General features: G+C 47.9%; 10 protein-coding genes and 1 non-coding gene across 11 annotated transcripts; 5 read left to right on the top strand and 6 right to left on the bottom strand.

Annotated features, from left to right (window-relative positions):
- Positions 1-325: 325 nt before the first annotated feature.
- Positions 326-1,825, bottom strand: BT62DRAFT_1081522 (uncharacterized protein; the record flags this gene model as incomplete). The annotated part of the gene is made up of 1 exon (XM_043179677.1): positions 326-1,825. One exon carries the CDS (start codon positions 1,823-1,825, stop codon positions 500-502), a length of 1,326 nt encoding a protein of 441 aa, XP_043033030.1. The 3' UTR covers positions 326-499.
- A 791-nt stretch (positions 1,826-2,616) lies between these two features.
- BT62DRAFT_938875 (uncharacterized protein) lies at positions 2,617-4,305 on the top strand. Its single transcript, XM_043187616.1, has 7 exons — positions 2,617-3,091; positions 3,151-3,530; positions 3,586-3,615; positions 3,669-3,730; positions 3,782-3,843; positions 3,899-4,030; positions 4,082-4,305. The coding sequence occupies exons 1-7, from the start codon at positions 2,734-2,736 to the stop codon at positions 4,270-4,272; spliced, it is 1,215 nt and encodes a 404-aa protein (XP_043033029.1). The 5' UTR covers positions 2,617-2,733; the 3' UTR covers positions 4,273-4,305.
- Positions 4,306-6,880: 2,575 nt separating this feature from the next.
- BT62DRAFT_1013825 (uncharacterized protein) lies at positions 6,881-8,120 on the bottom strand (the record flags this gene model as incomplete). Its single annotated transcript, XM_043178119.1, has 7 exons — positions 6,881-7,097; positions 7,146-7,321; positions 7,376-7,410; positions 7,576-7,605; positions 7,655-7,745; positions 7,802-7,918; positions 7,971-8,120. 7 exons carry the CDS (start codon positions 8,118-8,120, stop codon positions 6,881-6,883), a joined length of 816 nt encoding a protein of 271 aa, XP_043033028.1.
- Positions 8,121-8,905: 785 nt separating this feature from the next.
- On the top strand, positions 8,906-11,312 carry BT62DRAFT_699640 (acid protease). Its single transcript, XM_043181930.1, has 7 exons — positions 8,906-9,325; positions 9,371-9,474; positions 9,534-9,685; positions 9,743-9,817; positions 9,872-10,243; positions 10,304-10,541; positions 10,598-11,312. Exons 1-7 carry the CDS (start codon positions 9,011-9,013, stop codon positions 11,115-11,117), a joined length of 1,776 nt encoding a protein of 591 aa, XP_043033027.1. The 5' UTR covers positions 8,906-9,010; the 3' UTR covers positions 11,118-11,312.
- A 295-nt stretch (positions 11,313-11,607) lies between these two features.
- Positions 11,608-12,535, bottom strand: BT62DRAFT_1013822 (uncharacterized protein; the record flags this gene model as incomplete). Its single annotated transcript, XM_043178118.1, has 3 exons — positions 11,608-11,787; positions 12,070-12,309; positions 12,371-12,535. The coding sequence occupies 3 exons, from the start codon at positions 12,533-12,535 to the stop codon at positions 11,608-11,610; spliced, it is 585 nt and encodes a 194-aa protein (XP_043033026.1).
- Positions 12,536-13,418: 883 nt separating this feature from the next.
- On the top strand, positions 13,419-14,838 carry BT62DRAFT_938873 (uncharacterized protein). Its single transcript, XM_043187615.1, has 2 exons — positions 13,419-14,261; positions 14,313-14,838. Exons 1-2 carry the CDS (start codon positions 13,454-13,456, stop codon positions 14,651-14,653), a joined length of 1,149 nt encoding a protein of 382 aa, XP_043033025.1. The 5' UTR covers positions 13,419-13,453; the 3' UTR covers positions 14,654-14,838.
- A 241-nt stretch (positions 14,839-15,079) lies between these two features.
- BT62DRAFT_1013820 (uncharacterized protein) lies at positions 15,080-16,271 on the bottom strand (the record flags this gene model as incomplete). The annotated part of the gene is made up of 6 exons (XM_043178117.1): positions 15,080-15,208; positions 15,282-15,563; positions 15,638-15,691; positions 15,754-15,774; positions 15,830-16,024; positions 16,101-16,271. The coding sequence occupies 6 exons, from the start codon at positions 16,269-16,271 to the stop codon at positions 15,080-15,082; spliced, it is 852 nt and encodes a 283-aa protein (XP_043033024.1).
- Positions 16,272-16,505: 234 nt separating this feature from the next.
- On the bottom strand, positions 16,506-17,867 carry BT62DRAFT_699547 (P-loop containing nucleoside triphosphate hydrolase protein). The gene is made up of 5 exons (XM_043181929.1): positions 17,680-17,867; positions 17,551-17,628; positions 16,933-17,501; positions 16,761-16,879; positions 16,506-16,703 (listed from the first exon to the last, which is right to left on the bottom strand). Exons 2-4 carry the CDS (start codon positions 17,601-17,603, stop codon positions 16,797-16,799), a joined length of 705 nt encoding a protein of 234 aa, XP_043033023.1. The 5' UTR covers positions 17,604-17,628; positions 17,680-17,867; the 3' UTR covers positions 16,506-16,703; positions 16,761-16,796.
- Positions 17,868-18,418: 551 nt separating this feature from the next.
- BT62DRAFT_699541 (uncharacterized protein) lies at positions 18,419-19,192 on the top strand. Its single transcript, XM_043181928.1, has 3 exons — positions 18,419-18,528; positions 18,580-18,882; positions 18,938-19,192. The coding sequence occupies exons 2-3, from the start codon at positions 18,674-18,676 to the stop codon at positions 19,104-19,106; spliced, it is 378 nt and encodes a 125-aa protein (XP_043033022.1). The 5' UTR covers positions 18,419-18,528; positions 18,580-18,673; the 3' UTR covers positions 19,107-19,192.
- A 757-nt stretch (positions 19,193-19,949) lies between these two features.
- BT62DRAFT_976782 (uncharacterized protein) lies at positions 19,950-23,670 on the top strand. Its single transcript, XM_043189243.1, has 11 exons — positions 19,950-20,116; positions 20,164-20,214; positions 20,271-20,308; positions 20,361-20,544; positions 20,591-20,758; positions 20,815-21,295; positions 21,346-21,476; positions 21,530-21,646; positions 21,701-23,193; positions 23,240-23,329; positions 23,380-23,670. Exons 1-11 carry the CDS (start codon positions 20,091-20,093, stop codon positions 23,412-23,414), a joined length of 2,814 nt encoding a protein of 937 aa, XP_043033021.1. The 5' UTR covers positions 19,950-20,090; the 3' UTR covers positions 23,415-23,670.
- Positions 23,671-23,949: 279 nt separating this feature from the next.
- On the bottom strand, positions 23,950-24,023 carry BT62DRAFT_t203. Its single transcript has one exon. It is a non-coding gene; the product is annotated as a tRNA-Val (tRNA).
- Between the last annotated feature and the right edge of the window lie 270 nt (positions 24,024-24,293).

The following is a 24,293-nucleotide window of genomic DNA, read 5'->3' as shown; positions in this document are numbered from 1 at the left end:
GTGAACTCTACAGGACTTGCAGTCAAAACAAAGGCGTGTGGTTCAGTTGGCATCGGCAGAATGCTTCCCCTTAGTCGTGTACCTCAATGATTCAAAAACATCGTAGTTCTATAGCAGCATATGTTCATTCGATAAGACAACGCAGGAACAAAGAGAAAAAGAAGCACATTCAGATACAAGCCATCACTTCAGTCTATGCAAGACACTTATGTTAAAAAGAACTCGATGGACCGACGTCCCGGAGAGGGTAATCAGGCGCTTGAGGGCCGGTCGATCAATTCAAAATCTGTCGGTCCCCGGCCCGACAAGCATCCTCGCTGCACAAGTCAAGACTGTCCTGGTGACCTACGATTTCCACACATTCTCTGAGCTGGAAAAAGCACCGCAGTTTCTATTCTCTAGGAAAATCGAGCTCACTGGGAGAACATTGTTTTCAAAAGAAACTAAAAGCTGTCCGGCACTGATTTCTACTCGCGACCCTACAAACTATTTCTTTGCTCTATGTCTCATGGATTGCTGCGCATATGATACGGGAGCACACTATATGTGGTGTTACGTGGTCCTGGCGTGCTACAACATCAATAAGACGATCTCGTCGCGTGTCGAGCAAACGTTTGACCAGACTATCATCTATGTCGAGATCATGTCGCCAGAAGATATTGAGCCTCTCCAAATCGGGAACTATTTTCGTGTCTGCCAACGCTCCCAAAAGCGCGTTCGAAACTGGCCTGTACGGTCCGAAGAGCGGGAATGGCGAGTCGTAGATACTCAGACACGTCAAGCGCGGAACCATCCTGAGTATGTCCAGCATGTCCGGCAAACGGATAGCAAACCCCTGAAACACGAGCTGCTTCATTGTCGAAGTCCCCTTTAGCGGCCTGCATATGGATTTCAAGCGCAAAGGGGGTCCCGTACGATCAAAGTGGACGAGTTTTAATATTTCAAGGTTCGGAAACTCAACTTTACAGAGCATCTCTTCAATTTTTACCATCGTATTTCTGGTGCCTGCGACTGTCAAACTGGAGACTAAGTCACTGCAGAACATCCGGCCGGTCACCGCAATTACTCTTGCGTGCGGCCAAGTTGTCGAACATGGCGGCGGTGGGAGCAGCGTAACGGCCTTGGCTTTGGGAAAGGACATGAGATTTTCCCCAGGCGTCCAGGTTGCAAGTTCCACATTCTCGACTGCCAATTCTTTGAGGTCCTTTTCGACGAATTCGGTTCGTATCGTATGGAGTTTCGTCGCGGATCGGACAAAGGGGAGATCCAAGAGTTTCGGGAGTGTAAGGCTCTCAAGCAATGGCAATTTCAAGTTTGCCTCGGAGAGAAGATCGTATACGCGCGGGCATTCGTCGACGAAAGCATGAAGCTCGTAGCATCTGTGCATGTGCTTGCGGAGCAACCCTGCCAATTTGTCGAAGGACAGTTGCCAAAACGTATACTCCCATCCCCAGTTTCTGGGTGAGAGAGCTTCGACGAAGTTGATCGAAATGATGCACGTCTTTGACCTCGTCAGGTAGAGCTCCACTGTATCCCGCAATTTCGAGGACCATTGTTTGTCAATTGCGGTCCTCTCATAGCGTGGTCGGTGGATCAAACATCCTTTGACGACAACGTTGACAGGGATGTAGATTTTCGTCCAGAGGGTAGGAAAGTTTAGCGTTAGGGCGTGCCACCTCCAGCACACCCTACCGAGGATGATAATATGATATGGATATCGTGGGTTTGTAGCGCCGTATGCAAAGATCTCGGCGAGTAGTTCACTCGGGAGAGTGTTGATATGGTCGGTGCCACTGGAGGTAAGTCCTTGTTCGATATCTGCCATACTGGTGTATTTTCGAAGGTAAATGACGTGGTGTGATAGGGGAGACTGCTAGCGTTGTAGATCGACGAAAGGAGAACGCTCTTTATATATCCAATGAACAAGGGGCGAACACTTCCGAGTCAACTTTGTCTAAGACAAGGGTGGCATTGTCTTCTTTCAAGCTTTGACTTCGCCACCGCAAAGTCCGTGGTTGCTATGCGAACTCATTCGGCTCAAGTATTGTGAAAAGACCAAGGTCCTCACATACCTCCATTTACTCCGGGAGACGAATGGACCTGTTCAATATTAAGATCTTTTAACATTTTTTAACAAAATGTGTAGACTTCTTGGATATCTGTGATGGCGCCGCCGTTGATCCAAAATGATTAAGATGTCTTACGACGCCTACTTTTAAGCTCAAAACATGACATGACTTTGTTTTATTACGCCAACTGTCTTGCACTTTGCACTTTGTCTTGGAACAAAAACCGCCCTATTTCGCATGACACTTTCTAAGTATTATAGCAGCAAGAAGGCCAGAACGCTCAGAGGACCTATTGCTGCTTTGGCATAAATTGAAAGCCGGCGGACAGTCGAAGCGACGCGTCGGTTTTGCTATAAGGAGATCCTTATGTTGCGACTCCCGGACGTATTTCGACATAGGTGATCTAATAGTGTCCAAAATTTCGTACACCAACGCACGTCCATTTTATTCAGGCGAAAGGCCATCGACGAGCACGTAGCGAAGGATCGGATTTTTCGGACGGATCACACGGATCCGAACGGCCGTTCCGTTTCCTATCTTACTTCCGTCCCTATCAACCTATTCTATGAAAGTTCAGGCATCCAGGATACTTATCTTGCAAAGGTTACAGGCCTTTTGGATAGGAAAAATATTCTGATAACGTCTACTTCGCCAGTCCAACGCCATGGCAAAACCTGCATTTTACGATCCCGACTCACCTAATGAAAAGTTTGTTCCCCTGCCTTCGGCCCCGCTCGTTACCTTGAGCGAGAATGCGGTTCTTCAACCGCCTTTGACTCGTCGCGGAACAGGCCCCGGGATGATTATTTTCTTACCTCCGGTGTCAGCATTCGAAGTCAGTACCGAAGTTGATAAGACACTGGATCCGGAACCGGTGCAAAAATGGGCGGAGGAAGGTTTTGCTGTTGTTGGGGTCACTCCATCTGCTTTGGGCTGGTCTATCGAAGAAAGTCTAGCAAAGGGTGTAGATGCCCTGCTGAATCTGAAAGAACTTGACATTAGGGACAAGTTTGCTGTTACTGGTGCGTAGGAACATGTTTCGTTTTCGAATTATTTTCTTACTGATGTTGTTACCTTTCAGTTTGCTATCCTGATATACTTCCCAGAGTTCTTGACGCAATATCTACGGATACGCGCATTTCATGTATTGTCTCATTTGGTGCTGCAGTGGAAGTGACGTCTACCATTCCCATAACATTCCACGTACCATCATCACATGAAGCACCTGAAGCCACGGCGTCCACTTCAGTCTATAAGTACACGACTCCATCTCCGTACTTTGTTCTGCCTCAAGCTGAGGATTACAAACCAACATTCGCTTCTATTGCGCATACACGAAACGTCGTCTTTCTCAGGAGGCATATTGGCGGGCCCTATTTCGATATTGAGGCAATTTGGGATGAGCATGTGTATTTCGAGTTCGAAATCCGAAGTGTGTCCCAAACTATGGGAACAATGGTGGTATGTTGTTTACTTAGCCGCTTCCAGGGGACGATTTGAATGTTATTGATCATAGCAAGAGCCCTACGTCAACCATGTACCCACTGTAAGGTGTTTTCATGTGTTGTATCATATGCTGATTCCCTACGCATATTACAGATGACTGGCGGTATTGGCCGGCAGAATTTGACCGCGTTTTATCGAGATCATTTCATCTTTGCGTAAGTAATCTCCCCCAAGCCTATCATCTTCAGCTTATCCAGCCGCGTAAGTAACCCGGCTGATACTGACCTTGAAACCGTTTCGCGAACCGTCGGTCCTGATCGCATTGTCGGTGCGTGTACTTCTATCGTTGGCACCGACTTATATCGCTTATCTTCTGTTCATAGAGGAATTCATCTTCAAATGCACCCATGACAAGACCATTGATTGGCTTCTACCTGCTGTTCCTCCGACAGGGAAAAAGCTAGAGATTCCCATGCTGGGCGTCGTGAACGTACGCGGCGACCGACTATACCACGGTTAGCGTCTCTGTAGGACTGTAGATTAATCTTCCACTGATTCGTTGATAGAACACATTTGGTGGGATCAGGGAACAGCTTTATTACAGGCAGGGCTTATCCCTGCGCAAGTTCCATTTCCCCTCGAAGGCGGAAATCAGATGCTTCGTCTTCCTGTCGCAGGACAGGAATGTTCGAGATTACTGGTCAATGAAAGAGACGGGAAAAGTAACGAAATGTTCGAGTGGGGTATCCAGAAGTAAATATGAATAAGAATTGTATCAATACTATTGCGCTTTCACATATGGGTTGTCATGAGCTTGTTCCAGAGCTATTGTCTTGACTTTAGTCACGGAGGAAAATCGGGACAACAAAAATGATATCACAAAATCTCCGAATTCAAGAGATGATCTGTTGAGATTTGGACTGTATCCAGAGTACATGCTTGTAAGACCTTTAGTCTTTGGGCTACAAACTCCTGAGGAGTTCCCCCATTGACTTCTCATATTTATACTAGACTCCTACGTATAGTGATCTGGAGACGACATCCGGAACCTCTTTGCCTCTCCTCCGTTGTAGCCATTGGCGTAGTGTATGCCTATCGACCTCTGAACTGCAGTGGACTTCCACTTCGTAGCTGCGGATCGTCATCATCTTCCAGACTCACTCAGGCAACTCCGTTCTTGCTATGACAATCTCCAATTCGAGGTTTTTCACCCTCGGTTCTTCCACCATTTTAATCACCGGAAAGAGGTATCGTGGCGGCAAAGACGACTTTCTTGAGCCTCGTACTGCTCTTTCCAAACTTTTCGATCCTTGCGACATGCCTCTCAGCTTGACTCGATGCCGTATAATCCTCTTGTACCCCAGCAATTATTTCACCCCTCAGATCTATCCGCCAAGTTTACCAGGCTTGGGATACATCTACATCAATGAATACTTCGAAGTGATCAATGATGGCCCTATCTCATAACTTGGCCTTCAGCATGTAGCGGATTGTCAAGATTGGGCTTCTCATATAAAGTCATTGAAACAAGATAAGGCATAGAAATATGTGTTATGTGCTGTCTCCGATGCAGCATCATGGAACAATGATGGGAAGCTTCAGCCCCAGATCACCGACCGATACCGGAGGGCTCAGTTGCACGTCAGCCATCGTTGGACTTGTGTATGAGCACATTCTTGCACCACGGTAACTACCTCGTCTTATTCCACAGACGATAGATGTTAGACTATTACGGCGGATTGTCAAGGATTCACCGGCGAGACTCCTCCGTCTACACTCAAGATCAGTTTGTATAATTTGACGCTACTGCTGGCATTCCCATCGCTGCATCGCTAGACGCAGATGAGCTTTAAGGTATGGACCGTAGTCACTGCCCATGCCATTTCGTTGGCATGGGTGCCGTGAATACCGGCGGTCAATCTGGTTGGCTTAATTATGACAGGTTTGCAGAACGCAGACAAAGTGATGGGCCCCGGTGTGTGCAGGCCTACAGCCGAGCTACTAATGTTGGTGACGTTCGCCATGCCCTGTAAGCAGGAATGCGCTCCTCTGATGAGGAGGGGATTGCAATGAAGAATGGTGCGATGGTGACCCGTAACGCCTAGCCAGCTTAGTGAACTCTGATTTGTATGTAGGTGTGTGGTTCGCTGGGGTAGATACAATAGCAGTGAAATATACAGGACTTGCAGGCAGAAAAAAAAGTACATTCAAATACGAGGCATCACTTCAATCAACGCAAGACACCGGGCAGCTTCGCTGCGGTACTTGCAATCATCATAGAACTTGATGGCGATGGATGACGATGGCTGCTGAAGGTAAGATTACGTGTCAAGCAGAGTCAACCTGACAGTCTGGAATAAGAAGTTGCATCATGGAAAGGGTTGTAGGCACAAAGTGACTGAAACTGAGGGTATCCTGTGCTCACCCCAATAATACGATACAGAGGGGCCATTATTCGGATTTCCCTTGATCTGGTAATACAACGGAGGATATGCAGCGCGAAGAAAATAGGGAAGACAAGCGTGGGGTGAAAGAGAAAGTAATATAAACGATAACATAGTCATCAGGTGTATAATGAGGGATACTATATCACAGAAAATAAGAAAAAGGAAAAGGGCGCGCACACTGTCAAAGGGCCTGTAACTCGTCAGCAGCCGGGCCATCAAAATTAGAGGAACAGCATACGATAAATCTAGGAGAGATAATGCAATTTGGAGTGGGTAAAGACCGTAGAATTTAGCCGTTCTATAAAAATGAGTCATCAGTCAGGCATGATAGAGCAGGGCCAGAAAGACGCACGAGAAAATGAATAGATAATTTATATTGGCTGAGAGCGAATAATCTGGTATTAAGAAAGGGTCTATGGATCAAGTCAGTAAATGCGTGAACTGACTGGACAGAGATCGCGCAAACCTCAAGCCACGATACACATCGCGGTGATGTCACCCGCATCGTACCGCTCAGCGTCAACCGGTACTCCATAGGAGTCACTGTCGCCGTCGAGAAACTCTTTGCCCGAAATTTGGAAAAGGGCCTCGTCGGTACTCAAATTAAGGTCGAAGTCGAGGTCGGTAAAGGTGTCCATAGCTGAGAGAGCGGAGGTGTTTAGGATTTGAATAATAGTAGGTTGGTTTGACTAGCGGGCAAATTTAGAGGTAGGTGTTTGGATCAGTGCTGGTGCTTTATGTACTGCGGCCCACTGCCACATTTTGGCTTGAAATCCGAACAATGCCAAGTATCATGCCACCTAGTAATCATAACCAGACAATGCGCTATGCTTACTGCATTGTATACTTTCCTTGTTGTTTCACGAGCAGGACGTTCAGGTCTTCATGGGACCCTTGCCCCAAGTTTAAACTCGTTTTTTACAATGAGGCTGCCCTTGAGGATTCTGTTGTCGTCCAGGGTTGGGCAGCGACGAGATTGGGGTAAATGCTAAGAACCAAGGCAAAGTAGTAGTTTAGTACTTGCTGGGATGGCGTGGCAAACAACTCGAGTTCTTGTACCATGTTTGCAGTCAGCAATTTGGAGCAGAAGTAAAGAACGTAGAATTTGGCATTCAGGAAAGGGGGGGTTGGTTTTCTACTCGACGAGTCAGCATGTGGGATTATGGAGCAGGAGAAATGACACACGGGAAGGCGAAGTGATAATTTAGGTAGGCTCAACCGTTCTTCTTCTGGAAGCAACGTTCTACATATAAGCGGCCATGAAAGAGGAAGAGCAGAGACGGAGAGAGAAGACGAACCAGGCGACGACGCAGAAACTTCCGTAATAGTGGACGGGGAAGTCACCATTAACGGGTACGACTATAGCGGAACATTGGCAGTCTTTTTGCTCGGTGTCCAACTCGGTGATCGCACATCATCCCCTTCCCCGCTACCTCGGATGCAATGTGCTATCACTCATTGACTTGTAAGTGTGCATCCGCGAATGCCCATCTCTTGCCCCACACCATCCTCCTCTCAACGCGTGCTCCGTCTCTCAACACCAACTTCTGTAGTAAACTCGTTAGCTGAAATCTATAAGACTCAAGACGTTCGCATCTCGACTTATCGCCCACCACCACCTATCTTATCAATGACGCATAGACCTAGACGACGGTGTCAGCAAGAACCACAGAATCTGGATATATCGCGTACCTTGCAGTGCGCTGCGCCAAGACAGGAGAGATGGTGGAGCATTTGTGGAGGGCCCGAGTGCCTGTGTAAAGATGTTAGGACGGATCTGGGCCTGAGATCCGCCGGATTGAAGGATCCACAACGATCGGAGGTGCACTGCTAGAAAACCTCATTGACGATACTTAACATTGAGAGTAGTCGATCCCAATCTCGCCGTCGGACAAGTAGCTCAAAGTCAGTGTCCGTCTTCCTTTGCATCTCTTCATTGAGAATTTCATCCAATAGCTCTTTCGTCGCCATCGTCAGTGCATCAGGACTAGTGAACCGCGCTCTTCACTTGAGCGAAGAGGACAACAATGGGGATATTGGAGTTGGCGGCGGCTCGAGCGGGTGCTAACTGTGTTTGCATATCGATAAGGGAAGTAGGACTCTTGTCGTAGAAACGGAGGAAATCAGTGTAGAAGTCGTCTGGTGAAGGTTCCTCCATGCTACTAGTACTTGTGGTTTGGGAGGTGTCAACCAGGACTTTTTGAATTCTGATGAAGTGATAAATAAATGGTGTCGGCACACCCTTGAATAATAAAGAGCTGTTTAAAACAGAAATTGGAGGGGCGGATGCTATCTATGAACTGATATGAGCAGAAGGGGACGGGGTTAAAGAAAAAGAGAAAAAAATGATACCAACTAGCTGCTAGCCTCAACGTGAAAGACCCTACAGAACTGATTAGCATTTTGATACCAGAAGTAAAGGGATTACTACGACGAGGCGAAAATGAGTCAAATCACCTGAGGGACATTCGTTGTTTTTCGCGCTAGTCGCGTAACAAGTTCAACGGCTTAAGCCGGGCCGGCTCGATCACATGACTGTGGTTTCAGGGGGCGAGACTTCGGAGCTAGGTTGTACACCGTATCCGTAATACAGTGGATACGGATACAGTCCGTACCGTGGACACCTTCGACGACCCAAAATACGGAAGTACGGTTGTTGATGCAGAGCCAAGGATAATCTAATGCCATCGAGGTAAGTACATATGGTCTTGATGGAGCTATTAATACTCACATCTTGACTCTAGATATTCGTCGTCACTGTCCGTATACGGACGACGGACACGGTACAGATTTGACATCAACCGTACCTTACCGTCGGCATGTGGTACCGTGCACATCCCTATGAATCATCTCTGGCGGTAAATTTGCACGATAATCTGTGGGTTAAACTACGCTGTTTTCCTTGGATCTGACCGTCTGGAGGTACACATGTTTGATCCAACCAGAAATTCTTCCCATCATGCCTGGTGTCGTTCCACCATCATGGGAATCACATCTTTGTGATCTTCCAATGGTCAACTCCGGTTTCAAACGCTTCGTACGCGCTCCATGAAACCAGTGCTCAGTGGATCAAGCACCGAGATTCTTATGCAACTAAAAATATGCCCTCACCGTTTACGGTTTCGCGAAGGGTTCCGCACTTCTGAGGGTGTTAGTATTAAAATCTGTTCCATCCGGACCCATGGCGTTAGGACCTGGTCTTGTTGCTTCGTTATGAAGATTTCACTAATCTGCCTCGGTTTCGCTGCCAGCTTGCTCCTCGTAGCTGGTTTGGACCTTCAGAGAAGGGATGCGCCTCCCGGGACACTACAAGTTCCTATTTCGGTTGACAGCAACAAGAAAAATTCTGTCCATGTGAATATGGTGTGTCTAATTCTTATGAGTTGCCTACTTATTCACGCTCTTCAGTCCCCCGGCCCTCGATCACAGAACTTCACGTTTGTGCTCAGTTTTGGAACGGGATACACTGTTGTCGCAGGAACGGCATGCGATACTTGCGATGGTGTTACGCCGTTCGTTCCTCTCAATCCTGAAACATAATCTCTAGAAAAGCTGATGTGCGTTCCTCTAGATATAACCAAAGCGCATCTACGACTGTTGCTCAGCTACCCGGCAGCCAAAATGTTTCCATTGTAAATGCAACTGCAGGAGGGAATCTCATCACGGAGGACTGCAGCCTTAGGCTGAGCAATGGATCTGGCTGGTTCTATCCTAATCAAACCAGTACGTACACTAAAATACCGGCGTTCCCACTGCGTTCTCATGCCCTTGGTTGCCCAGTTATCCTTGCCAATCAATCTGATTCGCTATTTTCACCTGGACACTCTGGAATCATCGGTCTTGGGACTAACGCTAGTGCGTCGTCCGATGATCGGGCTCTCAGACCTATGCTGATCGGTATATATGTAGGAGATGGCAATTTTGACGCTACCGTCTATGGTGGCTGGCTGTCAAAGAACCCGTCTCAAACAAACTTTAGTTTTGGAATGGCGCTCAATCAAGCACCGGATGATACTCAGTCTATAGCATCTGACTCGGACTCAAACGGTGGTGTATTCCATTGGCTCGAACCGGATCCTTCGTATTACGACGGGGACGTTGCATGGAAGAACATGGTTCCATTTAACTCTAGCAGTCTCGTGGCGGATTTCCATATAACTATGGATAGCTGGACATTCTCGACATCTTTGGGGAATAGTTCGCAAAGTGGAGATCTGGTCACGCTCATTGATCCAATGTTCTCCACAATGACCTTTCCTCAAGGAGCGGCAGCCCTCGTGTGTGGGTGTTTTTGTATATTTCTCCCGCGTTTGAATTATTGATTGAACTATATCGGATCAGATGCCGGTGTTCCGGGAGCTTCAGTCGTGGCCAATACTTCGATTACCAACATATGGGGTGTACCTTGCCTGTCCAGAACGAATCTCACACTCACGTTTGGGGATCTCTCGGTTGTAATCGACGAATCAGTTTTGGTCCGAAATCAAGGCGGGGAGTGTTTTGGTGCCATTGAAGAATGGTCCTCGCCGTTGACCACGGAGTACCTTTTAGGATCCAGTTTTCTCTCTTCAGTTTATGTGTCAGTAGCTGCATTATCTTTTCGTCCATTCTCCTTATGCTCCTTTCGCACCACAGAATCTTTATCGTATCCAGCGCGTCTGATGGTATGGTCGGATTTGCGCAACGGGCCGGTAACGCAAAGTCAAAAGGACTGAATGCGGCCTCTATTGTTGGCGTCGCTCTTGGATCGGCCGCTTTTGCTATTGCTGTCATCGTAGTCGCAGTATTGATTTATTGTGCTTGGCGTAGGCGAAGACGGGTCGCGGCTGATAGTGTCATCGCTCCTTACACCCCAAAAACACCTCTCTCCAGTTCGATTTCGACGTCGACGCCTCTATCTCCGGAGATAGTAACATCTTATACACCAGTTTCAACCGATTACGGCTATTCCTTACCCGCTACGTCGAACCGCTCGGAGTCGCCCACAATCCATGGATTGCCAGATCATCCGCCGCCATACTCTGGACAAGGTGGCGGACTCATACAAGTTGTGGAAAGGTGGCGACAAGATGAAAATCCTGCTGTTTACATTGGACCACCTCCTGGAGGCAAGCGTATTAAGAATACTTCCTCCACGGTTGTGAACACGACGTGAATCTGATGTATGTTCCATTTTATGCAATTTCTGTCAGATAAGTCTTTCACAGTTTAAAGTACCAGTAAAAAATTACATTTTAATTCTCGTGATTTTGGGGCTATATCACCATGATCTCAAAAGAGAGAATAGATGTTTCCAGTCCGAGTCCAGAAAGCCCGAACGTGTGTACTATCCACGTGCCCTTTGGGGCTGAGGAAAACAAGTAGACTCCAAATCTGACAACAGCGGATTGGTCGCGGTAGCTTCCGAACTTAGAGTTGTACATTCTCGAGGAAAGCCTACTCTGACGGCCTTATCGTCCCTTACTCTGATTGGTCTGACCCAGCTGAGAGGTGTCTGTAGCCAGAAATTTCAGACTGACAGACCTTATAGGTTCCATCAGATCGATGCATTTTGCTGATGCTTGCTATGGGTCAGTTCTCAATGTTGGAAGAGGGATGTTTAAGGTGTGTCCCAGTATCCGATTTTGACGGTAGAAGGAGCAAGATTACTCACTGTGCAGCGTGAAAGCGATTGGGGACAGTGATATGTTGTATTCCAGCGCCTTTGAAAGTGGGAGGGTGCGCATTTGGAATTGAACAGGTGCGAATATTAGAGGACGGTGGACAATTAGGTGTTGTATGTTAATGGCAGCGACAAATGTGAACTTTGAAACCGTATCCAAGAGCTATCAAAAAAGGTGTCACAATCAAACAAGGACATAGCGAGACACTTCGGCGACTCGACCTAATATTGCGCGGGATCGCCCGACATTCCGTTGAATTCACTAGTACTAAGCAGTGTGTATTTGTCTTTGGATATCAGGTACTGGTGGGTGGCAAAGATTTTGAAAGTATGTGTTCTCCCGCCTGTGTCTTCAACAACTAGCTCTCGACACCGATCAACCCCTTCCGCGCCTCCCGCAGCCAGTCCCCGCACAAACCCTTTTTCAATGCATGGCCCTTCACACCTTCGAGATGTAGTCCTCCAGAAGGGAGAAGATGAATGCATTCGCAAGGGTGTGTGATGTTCCGAGGGTTGTATTGAGCTGATTTAAGAGGCCCTGAACGCCGAGGGTAGTGCAGGGAATGTCAGCGAGAGGGGATGGTATAATAGGCTTCCGACCGCTGTAAGCCCGTTGCTCTGGAACCTTTATAGACGATTCTGCTTGGCCAGTCTCAGTGAAGGCGGCGATGACTCCTCCGTGACACTAGGAACATACCAGCATTAAGTTATTCACTTTTCCCCAAGCCGTTTGTCAACTGACTTACCTTCGACATCTCATAAGGTCTAAGGTCATGCTCAGGCCAAGGGCTGTCCCAAATATACTGAATATGTGACATTTCACTAGATTGGTCTTTGATAGGACTAGTCTGAGAACCTGCAATCGGGAATTCTGAAAGTGATTCTGTACGCAAGCTTGATCGCTCTGGCATGGTCTTCAAAGTGGGATTACTACACCGACGGCATCATTGTGTTGTAATTCCGGTCAAGTTCAGATGTTCTGCCAGGAGATGAATCATATATTGTCCGAGTGTTCGAAAAGATGACGCGAAAGCGATTCCAAATTGACTTGATGCCATTGAAAAGGGATCGGCATATCATTTTCGAAGGTGCTAACATCATAGGACTGAGTACTCGAACCAAAAAAGGTTAATGATACCCAGCACAGATTCTCGAAGTTGTCGCCCGCCACAAGGCACTACTTTCGCTCGGAGTCAATATTTATTGTCCCCCCTTCTGACTAGTGGGGTGAGGGCCATCGCATTCGCGTGTATCACCGAGTCCTATGCCTCTGTTTATACGTCGGCCCGACGGTGCAAGGAAATTTCGTCCGGCTTTTTGCTGGGGCTGTCTTGTGTCATATTTACCCGGTATGCATCCTTCTCAAAGTGATCGCCTACTTAACGTTATGCCATCGTTATATCACACTTGTCTCTCTTCGTCTCTCCGCAGGCCTTGGGCGCCAAAAATCTGGGCACCGAGTTTAGGGTGAATCGAGGCCTTGACGACCTTGCATGAGTTTGACGCCATATGGTTTGACTTAAGAATTTCGGGAGATCCAAACCTGGAACAAATTAGCAAAATGAAGCGCCCAAAATCCCTAAACGAACGACTTACATCCTTCTCCTGCGTTGTATTGGCTCCGCAAGGTTTTAGTTAAGTATACCTTAATTATCGTGATTTTAACGCTATATCACAGACAGCTCAAAGAAATTATAAATCGACGTTTCCAGTCCAGAAGGCCTGAACACGGTCACGTGTAGTATTTATATGCCCTTCGTCAGGCTCTTGCCAAACAAGGTCATCTCCAGTACTTCCACGAGTACGTAACTCTGATCCTTACCACCACCATGAGTCTCAGCAGGGGCTTCATGTACTCGGCCATCTCAGGCAATGAGGCAATGCTCGCAGCTCAAGGGCCATACGGTCGGTCTCCGACGTTACGGACCTTTTCCTTGATAACGATATCCATGTCTCTTATATTTTTCTGGTTTTGGACATTCCTGGAAACGCCTTACGAATCAGCTACCCTTAGCCAAGCCATCCATATATCTCAACCCAAGGATGTCCTGGACGAATCCAAGATTTTTGTCATCTCTCTTCCACGTCGTCACGATCGCCAAGCACAGATGGAGCATCTGCGGTCGTTTCTGAACCTGAAGTGGACGTATTGGGATGCCGTAGATGTAAAAGAGGAGCGGATAAGTACCATTCTCGACCAAGTACACTCTATCCGCAACCGAGCAGCCAATCTTAGCATCGATACTATTTCAGAACGAATCCGGTTACCCTTCCAATGGCCAAGCAACGTCGATGCTCTTGCGAAAAGCAACGTATCTCTTGCTGCCGCCGAAGCGCTATTTTGGACTTCACCTTCTCCCGCTGGGAAACACACATCCCGCTCGCCTCTAACTTGCGCAGCTGCCGATTTCACCATCTTGCCGTACGATGCGGATCTCCCGGAGCAAAAAATACTCAACGCTCCGCGAGTCGCATGCTGGGAATCTCATCTCTCCGTCATCAAGGAAATCGCTGAGTTGGAGAAGGATACCTTCGGTGTGATCTTGGAGGATGATGTCGACCTAGAAAAGGATATTAGAAGTCGTCTCGCTCGTGTGTGGACATACCTACCAGACGATTGGGATATGGTATATTTAGGTCGATCTCAATCTCCCCCTTTTGGCCTATTCTATTCTCACATATTTACAGGACATTGCTGGGGCAATGAAATTTATTATCCCGCACTAACACCCCCTGCGTCTTCTGACGAGAGCCAACTGCATCCGTCAAAAAAACCGAAATGCACTCATGCCTATGCTGTTTCTCCAGTTGGTGCCCGACGCCTGTTACTCCACCTTACATATCCACCATTTGCTTATTCGCGAGCGATTGACCAGGCTTATGCATGGTTGATAAAGACCAAACGCATTAAGAGCTTCTCCATCGTGCCAAGTGTGGCCGTTCAGACGAAGAACGGTCTTAGTGATATCAGCGAAGAGAAACTGATCATCTGGAAAGAAGCGTTGGTCGATGGAGTATTCGGGATCTGATGGTACGTCAATTTTCTTTTTCAATTTTTCTCGGATTTACTACGAGTTGGATGAATTGTATGCAATCTGGATGGACTTTGTTACATGGATCCACTGTAGCCACTGAATGCTCGTAATGTGTATAGATATAGTGTTTGTAGTGATATCGATGCATTCTCGTCGGTGTACTGTATAAATGATCGTGCAGTGTGCAGATATGCGATGATTCCGTCGCAACCCAAGAGCAAACCCTTCAAGGGGAGACTCCTGTTTGGAGATCACAAGACTTTACAAACTGGGTTTTCTGATTCAGGGTCGCGTTTCGCGTCGTCAAAAGACGTGCTGGGTAAGATTCTGACCAAATTCGGTACAAAATTATGTATTGACAACAAACGTGCAATCTATTATGTAAATGAAAATCAGGGACGCGCCTGGTAAACTTGATTGTCAGCCACCAAGGTTCAGACCAATTTCTTTTCCATCGGTGTCCTTCCTTGCACGAACCGCCCAAAAGGCGAATTCAGTATCGTCGCCACTCCCACGACCCTTACGCTTGTACGAGTTGCTATAGAAGATCTGCAAACCTTCGAAAAGTTCAATCAAAGATCCATCAGGATTCGCCTTTGTCCAGACGCATTCCATCATGAACTTTCCACGAGCGGACTGAATTCCCCAGCCACCATTGATGATACCGGTATTCGCGGTAACTGCAGGACCGCTCGGAGTCAGACGCTCTGAAGAACGACTCCTGGTGCTCCGTATAAGAAAGCCCGTCTACTGCCTTGATGTCCTTGAGAAATAAGTCGTATGGCAGGCATTCCATAGGATCACAGAGGGCCGAGGAACCTGCTACGCCCTCCTCCGTGTAAGGCGTGTCGGGAAGAGCGATCTGGGCACTGAAATCCGACTTTGCCTGGTAGGTGAAGTTTGTCTCGTAAAGTTCTTCGTATTGTGGTGTCGATGAGAGTTGGCAGGGAGATAAAGTTTGGACAGAAAAGACAGGACCATGGCGTAAAGGTCGAATTTGCCAGAAAAGATGGGTCCGTCAGTAACTTTCTCCTAGGCATCCTGTAAAAGGCAATGATCAATGCTTGCAATACATGGAAATGATGTCGACGCACTCGAGTTTCTGGATCTACAGACTATTCCAAAATCAACATAAGGACTGAAATTTTACAACCGGCGCCAAGTACACACCTTGCCACTACCTGTTGTTTCGGTAGTTTTCGCGCGTTTGACATCCTCCGAGTCCGGAGTTTCCGATGAGGACAAGCTAGGAGATCGTGGTCGCTTCCTCTCGACATTCTTCGCCGGAGCGACCTTCTTGGAGGAAGTTTTTTGTTCGTCGCGGCGGCACGTCCCTTTTTCTGGAGGGCATAGTTTAAGCCTAGCCTAGTATATAACAGCTGTCCTCGACTCACAGGTAGTATAGTAAGCAGTCGATTCAAAGAAAATTGGGGGAACAAACCGTTCGACGCAAGGTTAATATAGGCGGAGCCGTAGCAGCGAGGATCGAAGCGGAAGACAGAGCGTGTCTTGTAATTTGAATCCGTCGAAGCTTAACGGCAGAGAAGAACGTTTCGTGATTCGTTCCAAGGCAACCAGGTCCGAGGATGTACAACGCATCCCTTAGTAGCATTCTTATTTCGCGCACTGGCAGTCTGGTGATGGATCCCCCTTTCTCATTATCTGGGAAGCAGTGATAAACAACAATTCATATTAGCATAGTGTGTCGAAAGAGGGTGAGCCACTGGGCAGATGTAGCAAAGTGGTAAAAAGACAAAGGCGTCTTTCACCGGATTCGGTATGGTTCTCTTGTCATCCTGTTCGACAGACGAGCCCGGACAAAGGTGATGTTAGATAGTATCTTGAAATTAAACGGTTCCAATTGTCATACGAATGTATTCACAATGAAAAAATCTTGAACTGTTTCACAGGTCCTACCATGGGAATGTCAGTTAGTAGCACGGTAATAAAATTTAGCACACAAGTGTCTAGGTTTGCTTTCTCGGGTCTGCACAGAAACAGGAGCCGAACACAGATACTGTCCTATAATAATGAGGCTAATGTCCTAGAGGCAAAGATATTACTCGTATATTCTTACAAGGTCGTATTACAGCGTTGTTACAGATTTCTTGCGCTCCTACAACAACCCTTTGTCATTTCAAGCGAGCTTGAAGGTAGGGTCTTCAATGCTGTCGATGATTCTCGTGGGCTCTAACATGTTATCAATAATGAAGGCACCGTCTACGTGTCTATAGTCAATTGAAGTATGAAATACCAGGAGATGGACCACGTACTGGGCATATCATTCTGCTCTGCACGAATGTGGGCATCATCCAATGTCTGGGTGATCCCCGTTAATACGTGACGCTTCACCAGCCTCTCCCTTGCCTCCTCAATGTCCAAACGAAGGTAGCAGCGTTCGTCTAGCAAACGACCAGCCTCTGCCCAATGATCAACAGCTAAGCAGGTATACAGCCCTTCGATGATGACGATACGGTGGTGAGGTCGAATAGTGACTGCGTCTGGAGTCGGATCCTTGACTGCATGGTCGAAAGATGGGGCAGTGATGATGGGCGACGCATCCAACGGCGCGCGAAGACTCTTCACGAATGTAAGGTAAGCCGGGCCGTCGAATGTCCAATGAATCCCACGTCTGGAATGCGCCAATTTGGGGTCAGGAAATTGGTCCAGCTGAGCCCGAGTGAGATGCCATCCATCGAGACCGACGAGCACTGCGCGAGATTGTTGTCCTGATTTCTCCAGTAGCTCGTTCGTGTGTTGTTCTAGGAGGTCCGAAAATACAGACTTCCCCGATGCTGGGATTCCACAGATGCCCACCAGGAGTCGGTCATTGGTCGGTGTCCTGTACGGCGTCGACGACAGTGATCTTCTCTGCCACAGCGAGTACTCACTGTTGCAATTTATCGACAAGGTGCTGAGCTAGCATCATCGCTGCCTGATCCATGCTGCATCGTTGACATCAGGAGGATCTGAAGGATATCGATGAGCAAGCTGACCTGGCAACTGGTAAAGGATCATGCCGCGGTTATTCCCAGGATTGTCGCCTCTCTCACTGCAACCACCGTCTTTATGGTGGCTTCGTCGCCATGCAACAATAGAACTCTGCTGCCGTAGAGTGCAGGAAAATGATGAAGCTAGGGTAGTATCGTCGTCATGGATCCCTCACGAGCACCGTCGCGGTCCTGCGGTGGGATATATTGTTGTGCAGACATTTCCATTCGGCAGATACACGGCGCTGTCCTGCAAGGCCGAAGCAGTGAGAGAAGGTGCCGTAGAGTCCTGATAAGCGGTAGAAGAGAACTTTTATGTGCGTCCATTTTTTTCGTCCTTTGATGCCTACTTAAATAAATGTTGTATCAGATGAACATCATTGATTGGGTGACTGGGTCCTCGTACCTGTATACCTAAATTACGGACAAGAATGTATCGTGGAAACACACATGGCACTTTGAATTCAATGCCAAATCCTAGACGACCTCGCCATTGTCGCATTCGTCATGTTCCTTTGTTGAATATCAACATGCAGCCGACCAGTCGAAACTATGACTCTCGTATGTACACAGTGCCTCCGTCCAGCCGTACGTTGGCTTGCAGGCTTATATTCAATTCACAGCGTCATCCGACGATACTGTGGAATCAGTGTTAAATGACCACATAAAGTTACTACAAGATTTTCGTTTTGAATTTGAATGACACATTGAAGCAGACAAAGTTGACGACGCCAGACAGATTCGTCGACCCCCTTCTGCTGTCTATCGTCGTCGAAAGGGTGGCCGTGGCATTGTTTTGGTCATCGACCCTGACTTAATCACTCGAATACTGTCAAGGGCTAAATGACTTTTTATCGATGCAGATCGGACATGGTTCTAGTAAGAGTCTATACTCTTCCATTTTAAGTCTATCTTAATGAGATAAAACAGTCTTCTCCATTCCCGATGACGGATATTTCCAAAGGCATACGGGGAACCTTGATGGACATTGAGGGCATCCCCAAGTTATTCACTGCTCTTCTGCATGTGCTATCGTGCCTCCAAGGATCACAGCCTATTATTCCCCCAGGTTGTCAGTTTCTGGACTGGTCAATCAACCGGGAACAGATTCGAGAAGTTGTCAAAGACTCGTCTCTTTCTACAAGCTCAATCCTCAGGGACCTTCATGCATGTATTACGGATTCATCATCTCCTTCCGACTTGGATCGCGAGTGATGATGCCGACATCAGTGAGTGCGAAGTTTTTATTCCCAATGGAGATACTTGAGCCTAATGACGTGCACGAAAGATTTGATGTTGGGTTCTCACTAACACTCCCGTTATGCTCGACACAAGGCTGGACTGTCGAGCTCAAGATTCCCAGACCTCCTCTGACCTGGGGTGTGATGGCCAAGTGGTGCTGCGTGCTTTGCGGAACTATCTCATGGGCGAAGATTATCACATCACCTTCCCCTTGATCTTTCTCAAAAACATTATGGACCCAAGGGAACATGTACCTCCGAAAACACCGAACAATTGTGGACCTCTGTCCTGGCAGGAGGTTGAAGAATTTGATGGGACCTGGCTCTTCTTCAGGATAAAGGCTTTCAAAGACGCGAGTTTACCAGTCAGCCGCACGATTTTTTGCCCATGGATGCTTCGTGCCCGCAAGTGCATAGTCTCATTGACCTGAGCGGGCCGATCGATAATTCCCTCGAACAACTCGAAAGTAAACCGCATGACATGATGAACAAGTGCTGCCGACTCGGAAATAGAGGGCGTTTTCGATGGAAAAACACTCTCGGTGCGGGAGGTTGGCATTGGGCTTTGAGGTTCCCTTTGATCAACGCTGGCCGGTTGCTCCTCGTGGGTAAGAGAATGGAAGGGAGCCTCAATGCGCCGCGCATCGAAGCAGGGCACAAAAAATTCACTGTGGCATGGGTCTCCGGACTGGAATGAGACTAGACCATTTCGTCGTTGCGTCCGACCGTAGATTCGAAGGGACCCTTCCCCCCTAATGTCAAGAAGATGACCGGCGTCGTAGATCGTACCACGATGAATATTTTCTTTGGAAAAAATAATGGCTGCCAGACTACTCGCGGCTTCCAATTTTCGAGCATTTGTATAGCACTGTATTCTGTCGTAGCATTGGAACAAACTGTAGGTGCGCCAGTGGCTGTGTTCCGGGTTGCACAGTTAGCGTCCTATGGTGGCGAATAGTTTGATCCTCTACCATGATAATAAAGTCCCATCGTTGCAATTTCTTAACACGGTGCTTGACCAGCAGCGTCGCTTCGTCGTTCACGAAGATTATTCTAAGAGACAGATCTTTATCGATGAAACATACTGAACGTGACCGATACTGCACTTGAATAGCTTCAACTGGTAAAGATCACAAACGGACCGCCACAATCATCTCTCACCGCTTTCATCACTTTCACCACTTTCAACATCCCGCCACGATGCACTATGAAAGGCGAATACAAAAGTAAGTCGCGGACCTCATCGAGCGGTCGTATACTCATCTATCTCGAGAGCAAATCCCGGGACAATCCAAGACAAGTTTCTCGTCGGATATCAAGGGTGGTGAGCGCGCCGCCTTTCACATACGAAGATAATGATTGCTCAGTGAGGAAGAATAGGTTTACTTGTGGTGGGGACGGTGAGCCGGTCGGCGAAGGTAAGCATTAATGTCCAGTCTTCGACATTATTCCCTACCCTTCGTCCGCTAGGCCACCACGGCTGGCTTCATTGGTTCAACTACCCAATCACTGACGGCGGAAAACCCAATATCGATGTCTGGCCCGATGTTTCAACCTATTCACCCTCAGAGTTATTCCCAGCGCCAGGGCTCAAGTTCCAGTCAGGAGAACAGGCGTTTCTATTTTCTTCAAGACATCCGAAAACTGTCAAGAGGTGCACTATATGCTCCTTGTATGTGTTCATTTCTCATCTTCCATAGGCATTTCCACTGGATGGCGGAGCATGGCGTAGATGGAGCCTTCCTACAGCGATTTGCGGGAGAAGTCGATATTGAAGGCGGTGCGGTCGGGAATCTGCGTATACGTGATGAAGTCGGAGATGCAGTAATGCGCGCAGCAGAGGAAGAGGGCAGAGTCTTTGCCATAATGTGCGTGCATTCTTACGGTTTCGGTCTTTGACGCTGACTGAAACGACCCGCATCAGGTATGATGTAACAGGTGCGCCACCAGATCGCATACAACGAATTCTAGAGCGAGATTGGACCCATCTCGTACGAGAGAAAGGAGTTCTCGACAGTCCAAACTATCTCCACGAGAAGGGTAAACCTGTCATTGCACTATGGGGATTCGGGTTTGCCGAGGCGGGACATACCCCAGCCCTCCTACGCGCTATAACGAATTCAATACGGAATCTTACGCCTGGTGGTGCATATCTGATGGCTGGCACGCCCACACACTGGCGTACTTCCGAAAGCGACGCCGATCCGGACCCTAGATTTCTGGACGTTTGGCTAAATGAATTTGACGCGATATCTCCGTGGACGGTTGGACGATATCGAAGCGACGAAGATATAGAAAGGTTTGCTGAGACCAAGATGAAGGGTGATATGGACTTGCTGAAAAGGCATTCTGAGAATGGCGGTCGCAAGATTGACTACATACCTGTTGTCCTTCCCGGCAGTACAGTCAGTCTTGTTCACCTTTTACTATCCAAAATTTCACTGATATTTCGCAGGGCTTCAACCTCACTGAAGGCAGATGGACGTGGAATGACATGAAACGGAAAGGAGGGAGGTTCCTTTGGAAACAAATTTTCCACGCGAAACGGCTCGGTATTCGGACGATATACGGAGCCATGTGGGACGAGTGAGCAGGCTGGCTTCGTTCTTCATTATCTGTTTGATTATCGATGATTTCAGGTACGACGAAGGTACAGCGTTTATGCCAATTGTGAGCAAAAAAAGCATGCTGCCTCAGTCAGACAAGTACCGCTTCATGGCCCTCGATGAAGACGGTTATGATCTACCTCCAGACTGGTCAGAATCTGTGACCATCTACTTCTTTCAGTTGACTAAACACCATCGTTATAGGTACATGCGAATCTGTGGCTTTGCTGCTGAAGGGTTACGCAGTGAACGGTTAATCCATGAGACTTTTCCTGTAAAGGAGCTCGAAGACTACTGGTCCACCCGACCGAAGTATGAAGAAGACCCTGAGAAAAAGGAAGTAGACGGAGGACAGGCCTACCAAGCATGGTTGTTCACGCAAAAGGGGCAGAAGGATGAACTTCCCCCTCCTCCGTACTCGTTGGAGGTGGACGAAGCTGGACCGTCAGCGTCAGGCTCCGGGTCAGGCTCTACGTCTCGTCCGGTGGACGTCACGGTTCCAGCGCATGCCTCAGCCCAAACTGGAGCGCTAAACAGCAGTTCCAACGTTTTGTATGGTCGACCGGCAGATACTTACCCTCATTCGTCATACGTGGGGCCATCACCTTCATCTTTTCCGTCAGGCTCGTCGTTGTTGTACGCGGGATCACCTAATGTGCCTCATACAATGACTAGTTCTTCGGGGTCCTTGCACGCTACCTCAACACACCAGTCGATATCGACGTCTTCCACATATAATGATACCATATCCTCACTCACAAATGACTTTGCCCGTCAAGATATTTCATCTTCCTCTCCACCTCCAGTTACATCTTCCGCTCGACCTGCTTTGTCACCTCCCCCACTCCATCCTGCGTCAACTTCTGCCAACCGACCACCTCAAAGGCCCCTTCAATCTCAATCATCATTTAGTGTCACACCTCCACCCGTACATCCCTTAATAGCCAAACGTCCTTCATCTGCCTCCGTCTCTCGCGCTGAGTCTTCATCTTCCAGACCTCCACCCCTACCTGCAGTTGAAACCCGCCCAACCAGCACGGCTTCAGTCCGTCCTTCCCCTAGTGTCAATTACCAAACTCGTCCGCCTTCAAGACCGCAACAGCAATCTTCCCCACAATGGTCTCCGCCGGAATGGGGCACATCTCCACTCGGACCAAGACCGGAATCGGTTCCCTATCCAGGTTACTCGAGACCTTCGCGCCCACCAGGTTCTCCTCCTCGGCCTTTTGGCCGACCTCCACCGCTTCCTAGACCTCCTTCTCCAGGCTCGTATAGACCCCCATCTCCCGGCTCGTATAGACCTCCGTCTCCTCCCGTATCGTTCCCTTCGGCCATGGGACCTTCGTATCCCCCATCACCTGGATCCCTACCTCCTCCAGTGATGTTCCCTCCACCACCACCGCCTCAAGATTTGTACCGGCCGACATATGCCTACCCAGAACCTCAGCTGTCACCTTCGAGCCCCACATTCCCGGTACAATCGAATTATCCCGGTCAGCTGAATTATCCTGGCCAAGGGCAGTTCAGTTATCCGTCGTATCCATCGTACCCTGGACAAGGACAAGGCTACCCTGGACAGTCTTCCTTTCCCGGGCAGTTTGATCAGCCTCCGCCTGGTGGATACATCTATTCACAGCCCCAGCCCCAGCCTCAACAGGGGTCCGGGTATTACAATAACAACGCTCTTCCGCCTCCAGGTGAGTAGCGTTTTCGGGTTTAACAACTTTTGATTAATGCTTTTAGGGCAACCTGCGAATTCAAGCACCTCGTCGTACTTGGGTTCTGCGCTGACTGCAGTCGCGGGGAAGAAGCGGGGAGATCAGCTTATGCAAAGTGAGTATTTACTTTTCGGTTTGGGGAATAGGGTGCTGATTTGGATGCAGGTGGGAGTAAGCTATTTAACAAGTTTACGAAGTAGGTGAGGAAAGAAACGAGATAGTTTTTAACCTATGTATTCGATCTGCTTTACTTTGGACAATCTCAAAAACGAGCGGGATATTACTACTAGTTCATACAGATCTACCTGTTTACAGTCGAGCATCGGCTTATTCGAACATCTGCCCGCTACAGTGTGATTGGCAATCTGGCGTGCGCGACAAGTATATATATTATTAGACGATGGAATGCACTACAGGATTTCGGCAAAGCAATTAAAATAGATCGAACCTTTTTGGGGCCATGCAATTCGAAGGCATTCCGACCTTCTCAAGGCCAGGAGGAATAGCTACGAGAGAATAAGGAGTTACGTTTTGAGTTTCTAAGCCCTGTGCTGTGTTTAGATACCATTGAAGGTTGCACAATGGTACTTGGAAAGCATTGCTGATTTGAGATGTGACATAACAGTCAAATCTCTCATAATAGTTCATACATCAAGGATGGTTGTAAGCTATTCTTTGAGAAATTAAGACTTGGTTTTTTTTTTAAAAAAAAAACAACAGTTAGACAATCTACAATGAGTCGACCCAGGCTCGAACTGAGGACCTTCTGTGTGTAAGACAGATGCGATAACCAACTACGCCATCGACCCAGCACAACATTCCGTTTAATGATTCCATGACATTGTGAGTATTCTTATCAAAAGACCATCATTACCAGGACTATCATCTTTCAGGGTTTAGAATAGATTGATCCTTAGGCTTCGTCTCCTCAATGTTCCCTTCTCGAGTTCCACTCCAACAACCGATTTCAGGACACCAGGTAACTGTTGCGGGACGACACAAGTACCTGATGTCAACCTTATATAAGCACAGACAGTTTTGTCCTGAGTCGACGGTCAATTGCCTTTAAGCAATTGACC

This window comes from Guyanagaster necrorhizus, assembly GCF_019112545.1.
Source record: "Guyanagaster necrorhizus MCA 3950 unplaced genomic scaffold BT62scaffold_69, whole genome shotgun sequence".
NCBI lineage: Eukaryota > Fungi > Basidiomycota > Agaricomycetes > Agaricales > Physalacriaceae > Guyanagaster > Guyanagaster necrorhizus.
This window is presented reverse-complemented; position numbering and strand designations above follow the sequence as displayed.

Coding starts and splice junctions, on each gene's coding strand:
- BT62DRAFT_938875 (XM_043187616.1), top strand. CDS start 2,734: ATGGCAAAACCTGCATTTTACGATCCCGACTCACCTAATGAAAAGTTT. Junction 3,531..3,585: donor AAACTATGGGAACAATGGTG/GTATGTTGTTTA, acceptor TATTGATCATAG/CAAGAGCCCTACGTCAACCA. Junction 3,844..3,898: donor CGGTCCTGATCGCATTGTCG/GTGCGTGTACTT, acceptor TTCTGTTCATAG/AGGAATTCATCTTCAAATGC.
- BT62DRAFT_699640 (XM_043181930.1), top strand. CDS start 9,011: ATGAAACCAGTGCTCAGTGGATCAAGCACCGAGATTCTTATGCAACTA. Junction 9,686..9,742: donor GTTCTATCCTAATCAAACCA/GTACGTACACTA, acceptor TTGGTTGCCCAG/TTATCCTTGCCAATCAATCT. Junction 10,542..10,597: donor TTTCTCTCTTCAGTTTATGT/GTCAGTAGCTGC, acceptor TTCGCACCACAG/AATCTTTATCGTATCCAGCG.
- BT62DRAFT_938873 (XM_043187615.1), top strand. CDS start 13,454: ATGAGTCTCAGCAGGGGCTTCATGTACTCGGCCATCTCAGGCAATGAG. Junction 14,262..14,312: donor TTGGGATATGGTATATTTAG/GTCGATCTCAAT, acceptor ACATATTTACAG/GACATTGCTGGGGCAATGAA.
- BT62DRAFT_699547 (XM_043181929.1), bottom strand. CDS start 17,603: ATGGATCAGGCAGCGATGATGCTAGCTCAGCACCTTGTCGATAAATTG. Junction 17,502..17,550: donor CTTGTCGATAAATTGCAACA/GTGAGTACTCGC, acceptor GACGCCGTACAG/GACACCGACCAATGACCGAC. Junction 16,880..16,932: donor AGAGCAGAATGATATGCCCA/GTACGTGGTCCA, acceptor ATAGACACGTAG/ACGGTGCCTTCATTATTGAT.
- BT62DRAFT_699541 (XM_043181928.1), top strand. CDS start 18,674: ATGTGCTATCGTGCCTCCAAGGATCACAGCCTATTATTCCCCCAGGTT. Junction 18,883..18,937: donor GATGATGCCGACATCAGTGA/GTGCGAAGTTTT, acceptor CGTGCACGAAAG/ATTTGATGTTGGGTTCTCAC.
- BT62DRAFT_976782 (XM_043189243.1), top strand. CDS start 20,091: ATGCACTATGAAAGGCGAATACAAAA. Junction 20,215..20,270: donor CTCGTCGGATATCAAGGGTG/GTGAGCGCGCCG, acceptor GAGGAAGAATAG/GTTTACTTGTGGTGGGGACG. Junction 21,647..21,700: donor TATGATCTACCTCCAGACTG/GTCAGAATCTGT, acceptor CCATCGTTATAG/GTACATGCGAATCTGTGGCT.